Source organism: Aedes aegypti, chromosome 1 (genome assembly GCF_002204515.2).
Source record: "Aedes aegypti strain LVP_AGWG chromosome 1, AaegL5.0 Primary Assembly, whole genome shotgun sequence".
NCBI lineage: Eukaryota > Metazoa > Arthropoda > Insecta > Diptera > Culicidae > Aedes > Aedes aegypti.
Window position 1 is genome coordinate 117,975,875 of NC_035107.1, and position 19,397 is coordinate 117,995,271.

The 19,397-nt window shown below is 45.4% G+C and overlaps 1 protein-coding gene across 1 annotated transcript; it reads left to right on the forward strand.

Moving 5' to 3' along the window:
- The first annotated feature begins 540 nt into the window (after positions 1 to 540).
- Positions 541 to 1,548, forward strand: LOC110674281. Its single transcript, XM_021838556.1, has one exon. It carries the CDS (start codon positions 541 to 543, stop codon positions 1,546 to 1,548), a length of 1,008 nt encoding a protein of 335 aa, XP_021694248.1.
- Positions 1,549 to 19,397: the final 17,849 nt, after the last annotated feature.

The following is a 19,397-nucleotide window of genomic DNA, read 5'->3' on the forward strand; positions in this document are numbered from 1 at the left end:
GCTCTCAAACAATACGGATCGAGTTTTGGTAAACAACCGCGTTGAGAAGACCCATTTTGAGTGCGCTGTCGAAAAGTGTTCATTTAAGACGCGAAAAGTGATTCTAAACGCAGAAAAGCCAGCGGAAGTGTTAATTTTTGGTTCCACATAAACGGACTTATCGAAAATTCGAAGAACCAGAGTGCACGAGAGGAAGAATAGTCTGGCAGAGCAAAGTAGTGCGGAAAGCCACTCCGTTTTGGCCGCCGCCATATTGAAATTGCTGTAGAGAAAAGCAGGGCTAGAGTAGTCACGATTCAAAGTTTAAGTAGAAACAAGGAAGAGAAAAAAAAAGTAACCACTAAAAAGAAGAAAATATCAGAAGAAAAGTGTAGTTTTAAGAAAAAGAGAAAAAGTGTAATATTAAGCAAAAAACAATAATTGAGAAAATAAAGATATTGGTTATAAGTAATTAAAGTGGAAAGTTAGCGATAGCAAAAGTAAGAGAAGAAAAATGATTCAGAAGCCATGAATCAGAAACAAACCAGGAAACAATACAAAATGAGGAGCGAAGGAGCAGCGAAACACAAGGAAAACCAACAAGGGAAAGGAAGTGGAACGGATAACAGCACTGTAGAGATATACCAGGAAAGAAACAGAGAGGACGATGAGGAGTGGACCAGTGACACGGTGTTCCTCGAGCCATTTGACCTGGAAAAATCGACCAAGCAACACCCGGTGTGCATAAAGAAGGCGCTGAAAAGCGTTGGGGTGCAAAACTACACAAGCATCTCGGCAGTGGGAAAGTTTCGCTTCAAAGTCACCTTCCAATCGGCCCACGAAGCAAAGAAACTAGTAGAGGTAAACTTGAAGGAGGAAAACCTAAAATGCTACATGCCAGTCACCCTCAAACAGACTGTTGGGCCGATAAAAGGAATACCGAAATCATACACCGATGAGGAATTAAAAGAAAACCTGGCGAAGGACGTCACCATACTCAAGGTTGAGAGGATGCGGATTATGGACTCGAACAGAAACCTCAAGGATACGGAGAACGTGAAAATCGTGTGCAAGGGGAAAGACCTTCCAGCGAACGTGGAGCTCTACCGATGCTTCTTCAAGGTCGAGTTGTATCTGTTCCCAATTAAACAGTGCAAAAATTGCTGGGCCTTCGGACATCGCAAGGAAAAATGCTGGAGAACGACAAAATGCAGAGAATGCGGAGAAAACCATGCAGGTGGAAGCTGCAAAAGGAAGAGTTGCGTTAACTGCGGAGGATCGCACGATCCAACCGACAGACAGTGCCCCGAGAAAAAGAAGCAGATCCAAATCAACCTAACAATGCAGCAGGAAAAGATGACGTACAGAGAGGCCCGCGCGAAATGGAACGAGCAAAACCAATACGAATTGCTATCGAATGAGGAGGAATTCCCGGACATCGCCCGACTCTGCACAAGCGAAACCCGTCCGGCACCCAATACAAAACGATCAGGGGAACAACAAAAAAACCGGATCATCAACTTTTGCCATCAGCCTCGCAGACGAAAGTATCGTACGCTGACAAAGTAAAGGAAAAGGCCCAAAGCCAGTTTGTGGAAAACCCCCACAAAACCAACGCCTGGGAAAAAACGATGACGGAGATCAAGCAGTTTTGGAGAAATCTGAACTTAGCCAGAAAGCTGATGAAACTTCAGTCAGCAATATACACTGACGTAGCAAGGCATGCAGCAGCAGAAATAAACTACGAGGGAATGCTGATCCGTATCAGTACAACCATAAACCAAATCTTGGATGAATTCACGGAAGAACTGGAGAGTTACGCAGAGAACACCGTAAGAGAAGCAGAAGAGCCAATTGAGAGCATCGATGGATAAGTTCAACATCTTGCAAGTAAATATACAGTCACTCAGGCCGCTAGACACGAGAGAGGAGTTGACAGAATACCTAAAACGAGAGGAAATCAAAATAGCCAGTCTTCAAGAAACATGGATTAAACCCGAAGAAGACTACAAAATAAAAGGATACAAAATGGTAAAAAAAATGCCGAGCGGAAGGGTACGGCGGAGTAGCCCTACTCATCAGAGAAGACGTAGCATTTGAAGAAGTAAATTTACCCGATCTCCAGCCAATTGAAGCAGTAGCGATCAAAACCAAAAAAATGCGAATAAACTTCACGGTAATTTCTATTTACATTCCACCGGACTACAAATTGTTGAAAGAAGAACTTGCTCGAATAAAAGAGCTATTCAATTGCGTCGAAAGGATGGACACGCACGTGATAGTGTCCGGGGACTTCAATGCAAGACATCTTTCATGGGAGCCCGATAGCCACCCTTGTCCGAAGGGAAAGCTTATAGCAGATGAGCTTTTGACGTCCCGACTCGTAATGATGAATGACGGAACGCCAACAACCATCCCACGAATAAACAGCGATCCAACGGCCATTGACCTGTCCATGGCCTCGGGGGATCTAGCCGGTATGATGGAATGGAAGGTAGAGGAAGAGGAGTTTGGAAGCTCACACTTATGCATAGTAATGAGTATAACTACGGAAGCTCCAGTTATCAAGGAAAAACGTAAAAAGGTCAACGTGAAAAAAGCTATCGACTACCTGAACGGCATCCAACCGCAATTCCTCTACGATCCAGAGGAAATGCAAGATATATTTGAGGAGAATATCGAAAAAGCAAGCTACACGATAGTCAACAAAAAAGCAAACTACCTCAAGCGCTGGTGGAATCAGGAGATACAAGAGGCGTACGACAGCAAGAGACTTCATCTGCGTAACTACAACAGGGACAATAGTCTGCATAATCAGTTGAAATTTCAAAAGGCAAGGGCCGTCTTCAAGAGAATAGTGCGGAAGGCGAAAAGAAAACACGACTTTGAAATGAAGGAGAATATCAACGAATCCACCCCGGCCAAGCAAATATGGATTATCATCAGAGGACTAGACACAAGCCTATCAGGAAACAAGAAAGGAGCCGACGCACACCCATCAAAGGAAATTGCGGAGAAATTCGTAGCAGCAAACTATAAACCATTTTCCTCAGCACTGTACAGTTTAGGAAAGAACATCAACACAGATGACGACCTAGGAAAACCTCTGGAAGTAGCGGAGTTCATGCAAATACTAAAGAGCAAGATGGATTACTCAGCGGCCGGAATCGACAACATATCATACCGAATCCTGAAGCAGCTGAAATTGGACATATTAGTCGAGATCTGTAACCAGCTTAATCGAGTATGGAGGAGCAAAAGTATCCCAGAAAGATGGAGGAGGAACAAGCTAGTGTTGATACAAAAACCTAACAAAGACCCGGACGACATAAACTCCAAAAGAGGCATTGTGCTTATGAATGTATTCCTGAAGATTATCAATACAATTGTCAAGGACCGGATGTACCAATACTCGGAAGAAAATGGCTTTTTCCCGGAATTATCGTTTGGATTCAGAAAAGACCACTCCGCCATAAGCTGTGTCAATTATGTAGTTAATTCGGTAAAAGAGGCGAAACAATTAAAAAAACAGAGTTTGGCGATCTTTCTGGACCTGGACAAAGCGTTCGACTCGGTGTACTGCCAGAAATTACTAGGAACGCTGGTACAAAAGGCGACACCATCGAAAGTAACGGAGTGGATCTACGAATATCTACGGGAACGACAAATCAACATCCAATCTCCAGAAGGAACGGTAGCGATCACTACGAACACTGGACTTCCTCAAGGATGTCCACTTTCCCCGTTGCTTTTCAACATTTACACGACGAGTCTACACGAGTTAGAAGAAGATGAAGTGGTCCTTGTCCAGTTCGCGGACGACTTCATAATCCTAGTTTTCGGAGAAGAAAACGAGATAGTCGGTAAAGCCAACCGTTACCTAGCAAAGCTGAATACAAGGTTAACAAACATGAACCTAAAAATAAATCCGAGAAAATGTGCAGCCATTAACTTCAGCAAAATAAAAGACACGAACGTTATACTAAAAATACGCGAAAAGAGGATAGAAATAGTAAATACACACAAGTATCTGGGATACACGATAGACCGAGGCTTCAAACACAGAAAACACATAGAGGAGGTAGTAACAAAGGCAGGAAAAAGCATTAACATGCTTAAGATGATCAGCAACAGAAGAAGCCCAGCAGACCCGGAAACCATGATCAAAATAGGGAACGCCCTGATCAGGTCCAAGATAGAGTACGGAGCAGTAATCTACGGCACAGCAGCCAAATCGAACAAGAAAAAGGTAGAAACGATACAAAACGCATTCATCAGAGTAGCCATGCGATATTTGAAAAGTACACCGGTGAACGTAATGCAAGCAGACGCAGGACAACTACCGATGTACCTGAGACTAGAGTGGCTAGCACTGAAGGAAACTCTGAAGGTAAAACAGAGCAAAAATCCCAATCGCAAGTTCATTGAGAAAGCTATGACAAGCAACCGAGGCAACGGCTCCTATCTATCAGTACTAGCATGCGAACACAAAGTAATTATGAACCAGCTACGCACGAACACGGCAGATCTAGAACAAGAGCTGCGAAAGGTTCAGAATTGCTCATTCGCAGTGAAAACTTCCCTGTCAGGAATAGACTCGAAAAAAACGAATATAAGCCCGGAGCAATGGAAGGCAGCAGCAAACCAGCTTCAGAACACCAAGTACGCTAACAGCAACAAGCTGTTCACAGACGCTTTAAAGAACACGCACGGAACAGCAATAGCGGCAGTAGATAGGACAGACAACACATTTAGCGCCGAGAAGAACAACAGCAACACGAGTATCACCAACGCAGAACTTAGAGCGATTGCAGAGGCGCTCAAAATCGTAACACAGAAGGGATACCTTCGAGCAGTCATCATAACAGATTCGAAAAGTGCCTGCGAATGCCTCAAAAACAAGAAAAAAGTAGAACGAACCACATAGTTAGAAACATATCGCTACAGATAGAATCGCTGAAAAGAAAGGGAGTACAGGTGACGATCCAGTGGATGCCCAGTCACGTAGGGATCCAGGGAAACGAGACAGCGGACAAGATAGCAGTACAAGCCACAGAAAATAGCGAGATTAAGGACCAAGAAGCCCAGGGATCACTAACGTTAGGTGACGCAGTAATCCTAGCTAAAAAAACCATTTGGCAAAAATGGACCAAGAAATATCAACAACAAAAGGAGCCAAACACTTCGAGTTTGCTAAGGAACCTATGAACAGACCATGGTGCAAAGGACTTCAAATGACGACAGAAGAAAAAATAGTGTTGAGCCGCATAAGATCAAATCACTGCATGACGAAGGATAGAAGATTCAAGTGGAGATGGGAGGATAGCGAATTTTGCGACTTGTGCGACGAAGTAGAGGACCTAGAGCACACATTATATCATTGCATCAGATGGCTCAACACCAGAGCGAAGGCAAAAGTGTTAGAGAACAGAAAACCCATAGCCAGAATATTTGAGGACCACAAGATTGATGAGTTGAAAAGCATTGTGAAATTCCTTAAAGACATTAACGTTAAGCTGTAAAACGGAAAAAATCTAGCAACATAGGGTACTTCCACCCTAAATCAACATCGAAAACAACAATTCACAAACGCAAAGTGACAACAAAAGGCAAGATGGACCAACCCATGGTCTAAGCCTGAGCAACAGACAAAAAAAAAACAATACGGATCGCGGAATTCATAACCGACACGCATTATAAACTCTAGGTTTTTTTTGGCCTAAGCAATTGTTTGGAGGTAATGACTATGGAACGTTAACATTTTATCCAGAATGGACCGATGCACGAGTTCACTACCTGACGTTTTAGCGGTGCCGTGTTATTTACGTGACCATGGCAACGAGTGAATTCGGCACCGCTCAAACGTCAAATTAGTGAACTCGTGCATTGGTCCATAACACCTAAATCCTTAATTTCAGATACTCTTGTCAGTAGCTGATTGTCAATACAATAGGGATATTCAATGTCATTTTTCTTACGACTAAAACTTATCACATAACATTTAAAAACACTAACAATAAGAATATTTCGATTACACCATTCAGTAAACATGTCAATCAATCGTTGAAGCTCGCGACAATCACCAGTAGAACGAATATGGAGGTACAATTTCAAGTCATCAGCGTACACTAGCTTACAGCCTTGCGGGAGCAAACAGCACAAGTCGTTGAAAAATATAGCAAATAATAATGGTCCTAAATTACTGCCTTGTGGAACTCCCGAAGTGTTACAAAACATAAACGATTCTGTGTCTCCAATTTTTACTGACAGCTTACGGTTGGACAAGTAAGATCGAAGCCAACGAACAATATCGTATGATACACCTAGACGATCAAGTTTTGCTAGAAGAATTCGATGATCTATTCTGTCAAACGCTGCTTTATGGTCGGTGTACACTGTGTCGATTTGCGCCCCTCCGTCCATTCCGGTCATGCAAAGCGAAGTAAACTCAAGCAAGTTCGTGCTTGTGGAACGCCCAGGGCAAAAGCCATGCTGCTCTGTAGCAATGTACGGTTGCATCTTTCGAAACAACACCTCTCCCATCAAAATGTCGAACAGCTTGGAACCCGCGCACAGTGAAGTTATACCTCTGTAGTTGACGCTATCTTTCTTGTCATCAAAAATATGAGAACTGGTAAACTGTGTACTACGAGAGTAAGCGAAAAGTTTCATTTCTTATTCATTTGGAGCAAAGTAAAATTCTTACCAGTTCAAATCAATTACGAAATAGCACCAATTGACATGTATGTACAGTTTGTCTACGATATGCTATGCTACAAAGTCGTGGCTCCTTCAACTTGTCGATTAGGCAAAATTGTCCTATTGTATAATGAAGGTTAATATTCGCTTTTAATTATTGACAAAGATATATTGGACCTTCAAATACAGTATTGTGTATTTAGAACTTTTTTCAAGGGACACATTTCAACACATTTCCCTTCAACATTCCCCGACGCCAGAGTTATGATGTAATGTAACGTTTTAAACTGAAATTGCACATGATAAAACAATTTGCAGCATATTTTCCGTCGTGGCTTTAGAGCGTATAAAAAGATATCACTCTCCACAGATGGGTCCACTGGGTAGTAAAAGCAATTAGCGCTATCAATAATTAATTGATAACATTATCAATAAATTTACAGTCCCACCGCAAAGCCGCATTGAGTGTCGCGAGTTTCCATCCAACACATAAGAGAATGAAGTGCCGTTCGATTTTCCTCCCATTCGTCGGTATTCCTCGATGACAACGGTGCATACCTATAGCTGGTACTATTGATACGCCTTTTATATGGACGCGTTTTCTTGAATTCAGTGACTAAATGGAGCATTCGTTCCTATTCTTTGTGAATTGTGAAGCAACATAAAAATGCGGTAAAAATCAAGAGAAAGTTAAACAAACTCGTAGCAAACAGGACAGAAAGTCAATAAAGCTGATTCCGGAGCCGACCATGACAAGCAAAATCGGTGAAAATCCGACAGACTCGCTCGATTTAATGCAAACACAATAAACTGGCTACTTTCCAGCCGCCATGCGGAAAACTGGAACAGTCCTGTTGAAGTAGATAAAACGCACATACCTGTTACGCACCCTCTCCATGTCTGTTTAAATATTTTAATAAATTAATTTAAATACGGTCTGCAATTAAAACACATAAACCCATCATTTAATTGTGATAATGAAATACTCTTGTTACTACTGTTGGTGCACATGGATTTCTGGATTGCCCCATTCACAGCAGAACACACTGAGCAAATAGGGAAAAGTAGGTCAAAATGCATTCATTTTTTTTTATCGAGAGATACCGTCGGTCGTCGGTCTTGGGCGATACTTCTCCAGTTGCCACGAACGTTTAGTGTCGCCAGGTCCTCGTCCGCGTACAGTCAATGTATTCATGATCTTCCATGAAGTCGACGACCCCTGTTGAATATTATTTTCGAAATTCTTTCTCCCGACAATCGACCTAAGTGTCCAGCTCACTGAAGTCTACCGAATTTTACACGCTTAATAATATTCGTGAAATTAATAATTCATCATCATCATCATCATCATAAACCACAGTTCGGCATTAAGCTTGACACAACTTATGTCTCTAGTTGTGCTTGGCGAAGAAATTTGATTGAGACTTATTAAGAAACCTAGCCATAAAGACTTGACAGTTTCGAAAAAAAAATGTTTTAACGTCTCGATAGATCTCTCAAAAAGCTCAAGTTTCAATTTATTAACGCTCATTGAACAGGGTATCTAATAAACCTCATTTTATTACATACGTATCAGCGTGTGCAGTGCAAGTCAACAACCCTTATGAAGACCCATAAATTATGCCTAGTTTTAATTTTGCAGTTTTAATCACAATTCATGATACACTCCAATTGCCCGAAGCTTCCCGTAACGCCATCACGGGAACGGAGCTAAGCAAGAACTTTACCCATTTCCCTAATTCCTTAAGAGTCTTCTCCTTTGGCTGTTCCTTTTCCCACCAAAGGTACACAGGCGCTTCCATCCATTGAAGGCAGCAGAAGATAAAGTGCGCCTTCCCTCGTCTTTTGCTAAACTAGCGAAGTCTGGAAAAGGTGGCTTCTTACCGTTCACTTTACAGTGACTCGAACTCATATTCGTACAGGGTACTGTGTTTGAACGCAACGTGTGTGGATTTTCTGTGGTTCCCGAAAGTACCAAACGCGAGCTCAATTTTCCTTCCGTATAGTGCCGTGTGATTAGTGTGATTTTCCACAGCCAAATTGAGGAAATTGAAAGAAATTGAGTTTTCTGCGCTGAGAAGTATCTCACGATCTTTTAGTGAACAAGACTGGTTAAGTGCTGAACATAATTTGGTCCTTCGAGCCGGATTTCGGACCGCCGGTGTATTAAAAGTTGTCCACCGAAGATTGTGAAAAAGTCGTAGTTTGCCACCTTGAAGAGGCACTAAATTGTCAAAAGTGTTGGATAGCGATGGCAAGATCCCCGTATCAGCCGGTGCTTAAATTAGTGGAGAGGAAAAACAGTGCGTGAAAAGTGATTCCCAGTTCCATCGAGCCGCCAGTGACCAACAAAGTTTTGCTATTTGCGGTGGAAAAAGTAAGTGTTAGGAATAAATGCAAGGCTACCGGTGAAAAAAAAATGGCGGAAGAAGCGAAAATGATCGAAGAGTGGCAACAGAAGAATCAGAACGTTGTAGACTCTATAGCTTCGCTGAAGTATACTATGTGAAGAATTTCGACAAGGAGAAGACCCGGAAAGAGAAGGTCGAGCCTTGGGCTGAGAAGCTCGAACGCTTCTATGACGAATTTTATCAAATGGCTGTCAAGATGTAAGCATTATCAACCAAGGAGAAACCCATCGTTTTGAAAGGTGAGCGTCAGAAATTTGATAGTCGTTATAATTCTTCCAACCGTTCCCATCCTGCTTAGTCAATGATCATTCGGCTTCCTGAAATCAATCTACCGAAATTCAGCGACCGGTTGGGGGTAGGCACGTCTTTCCCGATTAACTCCAATCTGCTGTTGGTTCCCGGAGTGATATCGGTTCCGTTGAGAAACTTCGGATAATGAAGGGTCTTGTTCAAGGTAAAGCTGCTAGCACTCTCAACCCGATTGAGGTTAGCGAGCAGGGCTACAAGGACGCATAGCGGACACTCACACTACGTTTCGAGAACAAGCGGCAGCTCATCAAGTGACACATCAAGACACTCTTAGATACACCAACGATACGCAAGGAATCATCCGAGGAGCTTCTGGCGTTGGTCGACCGGCAAATCTCTGTGTTTAAGAGTTTGGGAGAACCGGCTGGCAAGTGGAGTTTTGGTTTACCTCATGACAATTCGCCTTGATCGTTGCTTCGCTTTCGAATTTTCGAGTTTGTTGTCACTGCGGATATCAAGAAAATGTATCGCTAAGTGCTTATGGCAGATCAGGATCAGCCGCTCACTCGAATCGTTTGGCGCGACCATCCGGACCTCCCGAGATCTACCAATTACTCACTATCACGTATGACACTAGCTGCGCTCCGTTTTTGACAATCAGGATATTGAAGAAGCAAGCAGACGACGAAGAAGATCATTTCCCTCTGGCGGCACCAGTGCTTGAACTCTCGCTGCTACCTGCAAGCAGCTCATCGCGATGATGGCTTTTGCAGGCCTTGGGATATCCAAGTTTACCCAGCAATCGTCATCGAATGGGAAAATTTTCAACAAAACCTCACCGGTTTTATCGATTTGCGAATTCCTCGACATGTCCTTAGCCCAGGTAGCGAACGCGTGGCAGTTCACGCTTTCAGTGACGCTTCCGAAGTAGCATACGGTGCGTGCCTGTACCTTCGTTCGATCACCTCTGCTGGATCCTGCTCCGATCAACTTCTGATGTCGAAATCGCAGGTGGCTCCTTGCCTTGAATTGTGCGCAACTCATCTTCTCGCCAAGCTTTTAGTCCATGCTATGGATAGCATTGACATTTCCGCCACAGTATATCTATGGACAGATTCCATCATCGTTCTGAACTGTCTCGCCGCAACTCCGTCGACTTGGAAGACGTTCGTAGCCAACCGCGTTTGCTGATATTCAGGAGCTCAGCACATACGCAGTCTGGAATCATGTTCCGTCCTAAGAAAATCCAGCCGATCTATCTCTCGAGGTATGACTCTCGAAGAGCTCACCGAAAACGTTCTTTGGTGGCACCTATTACCATGGCTAGCAAGCTTGGATCTCCGGTCAAAGTACGTTCCGACCAAAACATCTGTTTCGAAAGACTTTGAAGTCCACCAGATCATCGTCCTTCCAGCGATCGAGGATTTTCCAAAGATCTGGTGTCTCGCTACTCCAAGCTCCGTCCACTGCTACGAATCGGTGCTCTCATTCGGTGGTTTCGCGAGTATTGTATTCGCCATGAATATAATCTGGAACGTATCTGTATCACAAGACTGCGCGGATGAAGGAATTGAATTCAATTTTATTCCACCTCGAGCTCCGTCCTTCAGCGACATCTGGCAAGCCTGCGTAAATCCGTCATGACTCTGCTCCGCAAGATCCTCGGCAATGTCCATCTCACGGAACCCGAACTTCAAACAGCGCTTATCCAATGCTGAATTCCGCCCCATCTAACTCCCGGGGCATTTCTTGATCGGCAGACCGCTGAATGCGGTGCCCGATCCCGATCATCAGAATGTGCACGAGAATCGACTCTCTCGATTTAGAAGAGTCCAAAACTCATTGGACATTTTTGGTGTCGGTGAAACAAGGAGTACCTGAACATTCTGCAAATTCGATACAGCTGCACTATGGGCCAGGAACGCAATCTGGCGGGACAAAGTTAATAACTCGATAACGAAGCATTTCCGGAATCTGGTGTCTTTGGCAAAGTCGTGGGCTTCGTGGCCGTGCGGTTAGTGTTACCAAGCAATTAGCCGCATCCAGTCAAGGGGTAATGGGTTCGATTCCCGTATTAGTTCTGAAAACTTTTTGTCAGAAATGCCACTGGTCGTTGCATGCTAGTCTGTTGTCTAGTGTGGTGCTTCTCCAAAAAGCAAATCGTCCACTGAAAGCATTAAAGTTTCGGTGTCTTTTAAGTTTATTGTAACAAGGAGAACCTTCTTCTTTCTTTCTGGCGTTACGTCCCAACTGGGACAAAGCCTGCTTCTCAAATCAGTGTTCTTATGAGCACTTCCACAGTTATTAACTGAGAGCTTTCTTTGCCGATTGACCATTTTTGCATGTGTATATCGTGTGGCAGGTCTACTCTATGCCCTGGGAATCGAGAAAATTTCCTTTACGAAAAGATCCTCGACCAGCGGGATTCGAACCCACGACCCTCAGCATAGTCGTGCTGAATATCTGCGCGTTTACCGCTACTGCTATCTGGGCCCCACCGCTACGGCTATCTGGGCTATCTGGGAGAACCATCTACTGACAAAAACGGATAGTTTGTAAAACGTTTGCATAGGTGACGCCACAATCTAGTTGTTCGGTCTCACCGCAACGATATCTCCCATTCGCTTTATGCTAGGCGCACTCGTGAACAGCAGCAGCGCAGCCGTGTGCATTAAATTTCTCTGCTTTCGCCCCTGCTTGCAGCAAGCAGCCCAATTACTTCGGCTTTGCACTGATGGACGCAGGGGTCCTGGGGATGATCTTCTTTTCGCAAGTCGACGCTTCGGCCTTGCAAGTGGACGCAGAGGTCCGGCGGGTGGACGGCGGGGTCCGGATGGACGGCTAAGGTCCCACAGATGGACGCAGAGGTACGGATGGACGGCGATGGTCCGGTGCATGGACGGCAATGATCCGGCGGGTGGACACGAGGGTCCCAACAGGTGGACGGCGAGGTACGGATGGACGGCAATGTTCCGGCGAGTGGACACGAGGGTCCCAACAGGTGGACGCAGGGGTCCGGATGGCGATGGTCCGAGATGGACGCAGAGGTCCCGAAAGGTGGACGCAGGGGTCCGATGCATGGACGGCAATGGTCTGGCGGGTAGACGCTGGGTCCTACAGATGGACGGCGAGGTCCGATTGGGCGACACTTCGGCCCAGGGTGAGTTGTTCGTTGCTGTTTCAGTCCGTCACTCGTCGATCGATCCTCCGGGGTGTCCGTTATCCTGGTCACGGCACCAATTTGCTTGGTGGTTTGCGATGCGAATGATGATTCGAATTACATTCGGCTGGTGCTCTAGTGACGATGGCATGGAGTTTCCTGTTGTGGCTACATCGTGATCTGACTACGCCCAGTACAAGATCTGAAATCCAGGGAAACTAGCAGGCACTTATGATCGGAATTCAGTTCTACGTTAGGAGATTCATGCTATTTGCGATAGCTAGACCTGACTGCGCAGAGTGGCAGGTCAGAATTTCTCTAGTCCAACGAAATGGCGCTGCGGCCGAATGGGATTACGCGGGTGGTCCCAAATAATGGCGCTACGGCCCAGAGTAGATGCTACGATCTTCTAGGTGGACGCTACGGTCCGGCAAGTCGACACTTCGGCCTTGCGGATGGACGCTGGGGTCTGACGGGTGAACGCAGGGGCCCGGCAATGGACCGCAAAGGTCCGACGGGTGGACGCAAGGGTCCCACAAATGGACACAGGGGTCCGGATGGACGGCGATGGTCCGGGGATGGACACAAGAGTCCCAAGAGGTGGACGCGGGGGTCCGAATGGATGGCAGAGGTCCAGGTTGGACGCTGTCCAATGATGGTGTGCTTGTCACTGTCCGATGGAAAACGATTAGAACAGTCCGAGGGGGGACAGCGGTTGCCTTCACACGACGACCAGAAGTCCTCTCCAAGTACCATCCTGGTCACGGCACCTATGTTTCGTCCAGGATGAGAAGGCCCTACGTTATGTTTAAATGTTCCGACAGGACTCCGGGCGACGAGAAAGAAACACGCTGAACTGGCTACTCCTAATCGATTTATTGTTCCCCACCGAGAGGCAGTGCTCCTGCTCGGTGAGGGATATGATAAGCACACTAAAAATACATGCGATGCAGATCGCCTTCTATAGGCGCAAGCAGTACGGAGATGAATGGTATGTGAAAGCATTGTGCTTTGGCGCGCTCCCATCGTCACAGTGGGCTGTTGTGGTGATGCGATCGTCGAGTGGGAAATGTTCACAATGGGAAGCGTGGCTGGCTTTGTTGAATGGTCAACTGCGCGCGCTGTCTGCTGCGATGACGCTGATGTGAGTCTGAACACTAGTTTTTTACTGTGACTTCCTAGAGACTTGGCATGTTCGGCAAAGTTGTTCATTTTGATAAAATAAACAATTCTCTCGAAGACGTCGAAATTCTACTGACTACTGTTTTAGAGTTATTGGCAAAATAAAATCAAATTAGAGGAAAAACGGTTTTTAACCGAGTTTGACATTTTTCTTGAGAACAATGTCATATAGTAATTTTTTCTGATAAAAGTATAACAAACATAAACAAGCTCAAATTTTCAGGCAACATGGAACAATACTAGATGAGACGGATGTCAAAATTTGTAGGTTAATCCTATGAACCCGGACTTAGCACAAGTTGAGTACCACAGTTTCTATTATCTGTATCCAACAATCAGGCCACAGGGGTTCCACTTTTGGCGGCATCCACAAATTACGTAACGCTCGAAGGGGGGAGGGGGTAAGCTCAAGCGTTACGACTCATACAATTTTTCAAAAATTTCCATACAAAAAGCGTTACGGAGGGGGGAGGGGTCGAAAAATTCCAATTTTAGCGTTACGTAATAAATGAATGCTGCCTTTCCAGCAATCATCCGCAATTTCACTTCCGTATGGACCGATGCACGAGTTCATTAATTTGACGTTTGAGCGGTGCCAAATTCATTCGTTCCCATGGTGACGTAAATAACACGGCACCGCTCTAACGTCAACGAGTGAACGCGTGCATTGGTCCATAGTGCCGTGTGATTAGTCCACTGCCAAATTGAGCTGGAAAATGTATGAAACGGAGTTGTCTGCCTGGGAAGTACCCCACAATCCAGTGTTGCGATGGATCTTCTTCGCGAACGATAATCTACGCATCTTTGCGATCCAACATTCACCAAAATTCATTTTTCATTTTTGCGTCACGAACAGCATCGCAAAAAACGAACGGATGCAACGCCGAAGAAGCAAAATGAACACACCGATAAGTTGCTCGCGAAGCCCTTCCACTCGTAGGATTAATTTATCCACGCGCTGTTCATTCCTGCGATTCATTGCAAGGTCGCTTCTTCTCGCAAAGTCAAGCAAACACTCTGCTGGTCGCATCATGTACTGAGTCCACGCAGCCCAACAAAAGCACGCTTGAGGTACACAGCAGGAGCGTGACTGGGTGCTGCTGGCTATGGGTTGGAGCGCGATCGCTCTTGAGCTAATTGCGCAATAATTTTCTGACAATGCTTAGGTGCAATTTCAAAATAATATACATGGCATGTATGAGAATTGCAAAATGTATCAATTTCAACATTTATTGTTAGTGAGATTTAAAAATATAGCATCGCACTTTAACCACAAAAATTGCTTTTGTTATTATGTTGTTGAATTTAATTTGATCTACCTAAATGTTTTTAAAAAAAACATGAGAGGTCTGGGGGATTACAGGGTTTCTACCATTTAAATAAACTACAGTAGGTACATGCAAATGAATTTCCTTTTTCAAATTGATAAATCAATCAATGACCCCCATGACAACCACGTCTTTCATGGCGCACCTGCGTGTTGCGAGCCTGCATGAAGATGATCGAAGTGAATATTTTCCTGTTATTCGCGAAGAGCAGGCTGCGTGTATCGACACCGCTCAAATGTCAGATAATGAACTCTTCCATTGGTCAATTACCAAGTGATGGAAAATCACCCGATAGCGTCGGGAGAAACAGCGATCCGAAAATGAAACACGAACGAATGAAGCATCCGAACGATTGTACGGGTTCATTTGTATATTCTGATTTGATGGCTGGGAAAATTTATCGTGCCTCGTGTTTCCAATCGCTGTTCAGCAACATTGCCACGATCTATTAAAGAAGAAGAGTGGTTAATTGCTGAACAGTAATGTTTTTGTATTCTAAACTAGTGGTCCCGGCAAACTTCGTCTTGCCATCAAGTAGGCTGTTAAAAAACGGGATGAATCGTCCCATACAAAATGACAGTTCCTTTCACGCTCGTTTTTCCGACCTTCCCGGTGAATATCCTGGGATTTTTATACTCACAAACACGTCGGAACACTTGACGAACAAAACGGAAATATAATCATTTAAATCCGTTGACCCGTTCGGAAGCCATTTCGTGACATACAAACACCATTCCATTTTTATTTATATAGATAGATAGATTGACCCAATTCATATTTGTACACCTATAAAAATTCAAACATACAACATTTAAAACTAAATTTCTATGCACTATTTGATTGCTCAAAATCTTCATTGCGTTGTTTAGATGTAGTGAACAACATACGGACAATTCATAAACGGTTGAGATTTAAGTAAATTTATGGAACTTTCCACTTTTTCACTTTGTTATAGGATCTAGTAAAGCAAACAGTAACGCAGTAAGAGCAGCGAGCTCGATTTGCGCATGGTGGTCATGTACACCTGATACCTTTAAGGCCTTTGGGGGACCACTTAGCGTCCACGTAGGGACTTCAAAATTTTACCTAATTTTTTTTTCTTACCAAAACGGGCACTTTACAATGACGAACTTATAGCATTTCACATTTTCGAAAAATAAGGGACGGCCTAATGTACACTAGTGTGGGACAAAATTTAGATTCTTGCTCCAGTCCTCTTTTTGGATTGCATTTGGGTCCCATAACAACTGTGGAGAAACTATATTTTAGCGCCAGCCGTTCAAAGTTTGTATGGGATTTACTATGGGAAAACTTACTTTTGCAAAGAAAAATCGCCAGAGGTCGCCCATTCACCTCTATGAAAATTCTGAACACAGACCTCGATAGGTATTTTTACGATGAAGAATATTGCCGAGGATCACGAAATAATCCAACACTTGTGAAAAAATATATTCAATGAAAACCTATTGGCAAGGCGACGTTGATTATCACATGAAGGGATAACAATAATAACAAAATCGGACAAAATTATAGAATAGTCTATGCTTAATAACTTTTTTCACAAGCATCGGATTGCTTTGCGGTCTTCGGCAATGTTGTTCATCGTAGAAATACCTATCGAGATCCTTGTTCATCATTTTCATAGAGATCTATGGGCAGCTTCTGGTAATTTTTCTTTGCATAAGTAAGTTTTCCCATAGTAAATCCCTTACAAACTTTGAACGGCTGGCGCTAAAATATAGTTTCACCGATCGAACTGAAATTTCGCACAGTTGTTATGGGACCCAACTGCAATCCAAAAAGTTGACTGGAGCGAGAATCTAATTTTTTCACATAACTGTGTCCAAGCTAATGATAGGGTCTTTTTTTTCTTTTTTTTTTTTTTTTTCCTTCTAAGCAATGGGGGGATAATCTGCTCAACAGACTCCGGACCGAGGTCCGGGAGTGTGGGGTTGGGGACCATTTACTACATGCAAGCAGTAAACAGAACTACACCCCGACCCACTAAACCATTTCCATTGCCGCCAAACCCTTCGTCTCTCCGGGACCACCAAGAAGGCATTGCTTCGGAGAGGGGCTATTGCACATCGCATCCTCCAGGTTAGCTGCGTAGCCATGCAGCAACGAACATCGATGACACGCTTAGGGGGGGTCCACCAAGGTAGCATGCTGGCGCATTGCCAGCTTCCCGGGTGGTCCTCACCTCCCGTTGTCCGCTGAAAGCGGGCAGGGTCGACCACTACGCCCGCGCCCAGCTACACCGCAGGTATCAAGAACTGATACTGCGGGCTTCGCAATTTGACCTACTGAAGGCCCTATCAGCTAGCACCAGCTGGGATTGCTGACAAAGGGGCCTCCACCTGCCCCGAACAACCAGAGGCTCGTATCCACCCAGTAGGCCGACGCCACGACAGCAGCGCTACCAGGATGTTCTCCCCGCGGCCACTTAAACGCTGTAAGGGTCGATTTCGACCGTAGGGCACCGGTATGACCTATGTAGCCGACTGCGAACCCTTGGACCACCTGTTGATTAGCGTCTGCACTAGTCTTTCCTCGAGTCCACACGCCACCTCCTTTGGAGTTCCGAGACGATGTGGGTGATAGCCGATGAAACGGCATTCCAGCCAAACTCGTCTGCACACATCCTCTGGACCAAACTGTCCGGAGTCGTGTCCCGACCGCATGTGGCTAACATGCGGTCACGCATTGTGCGGAAACGCGGGCACACGAACAAAACGTGTTCCGCCGTTTCCTCTAAACCTGCACAAACTGGACATTCGGGAGAACCCTCATGAACGAAACGGTGTAGATACTGTCTAAAGCATCCATGGCCCGAAAGGACCTGTGTTAGGTGGAATGTTAGTTCCCCATTGCGCCTATTGACCCAGATATCTAACCTCGTAATCAACCTGTGAGTCCACACTCCCTTGGTGGAACTGTCCCACGCACGCTGCCATTTGACCATGGAGGCCAGTCTGGCAGTCCTGCGTATGCCTCTTGTGCCGCGCCTTTCGAAGCACTCTATGTCTTCCATGATAAGTATCGATTGGTATCATAGGCAACATACCGGTGATGACACAGAGTGCATCGTGTGACACGGTACGGTACGCGCTCGCAACCCTCAGGCACATTAGCCTATAAGTACTCTCTAGCTTGCTACGGTAGCTATCGGTACTCAAAGCCGTGCCCAAGCCAGGCCACCATACCTCAGTATGGACGAGGCGACACTGGCCAGAAGCTTACGCTTACTGGCGTACACCGCAGAGCTATTGGACATCATCCGGGACAGTGCCACAATAGCTGTGGAGGCTCTCTTGCAGGCATAATCGACATGGCTACCGAAGGTAAGCTTGTCGTCGATCATCACCCCCAAGTGTTTGACACTACACTACACTACGCTGATCACCGCTTGCTGCATCGACTTTCGGTTGTTGACAACAACAGCCTCAGTTTTGTGGTGAGCCAATTCCAGTTTCCTGGAGCTCATCCACTCCTCCACAATTGCGATCGAGTGGGCTGCAGTCAATTCCACTTCTTCGATCGATTCACCGTAGACCTCCAGCGTAATATCGTCGGCAAAGCCAACGATGACCACACCCGCTGGGAATTTTAATCTCAACACCTCGTCGTACATGACATTCCATAACACCGGACCCAGGATGGAACCTTGCGGGACTCCTGAGGTTATGTGAAAGCACTTCCGACCCACCTCTGTGTCATAGACTAATACCCGATTCTGGAAGTAACTTCCGAGAATCTTGTACAGGTACTCGGGTATCCCCAGACGCAGGAGCGCATCAGCAGTAGCCGCCAAACTGGCACCATTAAATGCGTTCCTTACATCCAGAGTCACTACTGCGCAGTAGCGAATACCCCTCCTCTTACGCTGGAGTGCTATCTCAGCGGTTTTCTTAACCGTCAGAATAGCGTCTACGGTGGACCTCCCTTTCCGGAAGCCGAACTGGTTGCTTAAGAGACCATTTACACCCTCGGTGTACCTCGACAGTCTGTTGAGGATGATCTTCTCGAGCACCTTCCCCACCGTGTCAATCAAGCATATTGGTCTATACGCCGACGGGCCACCGGGTGGTTTCCCCGCCTTTGGCAATAGTACCAGGCTCTGCCTCTTCCACGCATCTGGAAATACTCCCTCGTCTAGGCATATCTGCATAGCAGATCTGAACATACCGGGAGCCTCCAGAATTGCGACTTTGAGGGCCAGGTTTGGAACTCCGACCGAACCTGGTGCCTTCCCCATGCTTAGGGATTTTGCAATCCCTACAAGTTCCTCATCGGTTACTCTATCCTCATTGCCAGCCCCAATCCCCGGCTGTCCTACAAAAGGAGGCCATGGGCTAGGGTTGTGGCGCGGAAAGAGCCCCTCGATGA

What these genes read in the sequence shown, in the direction of transcription:
- LOC110674281 (XM_021838556.1), top strand. Translation starts at nt 541, where the DNA reads ATGAGGAGCGAAGGAGCAGCGAAACACAAGGAAAACCAACAAGGGAAA.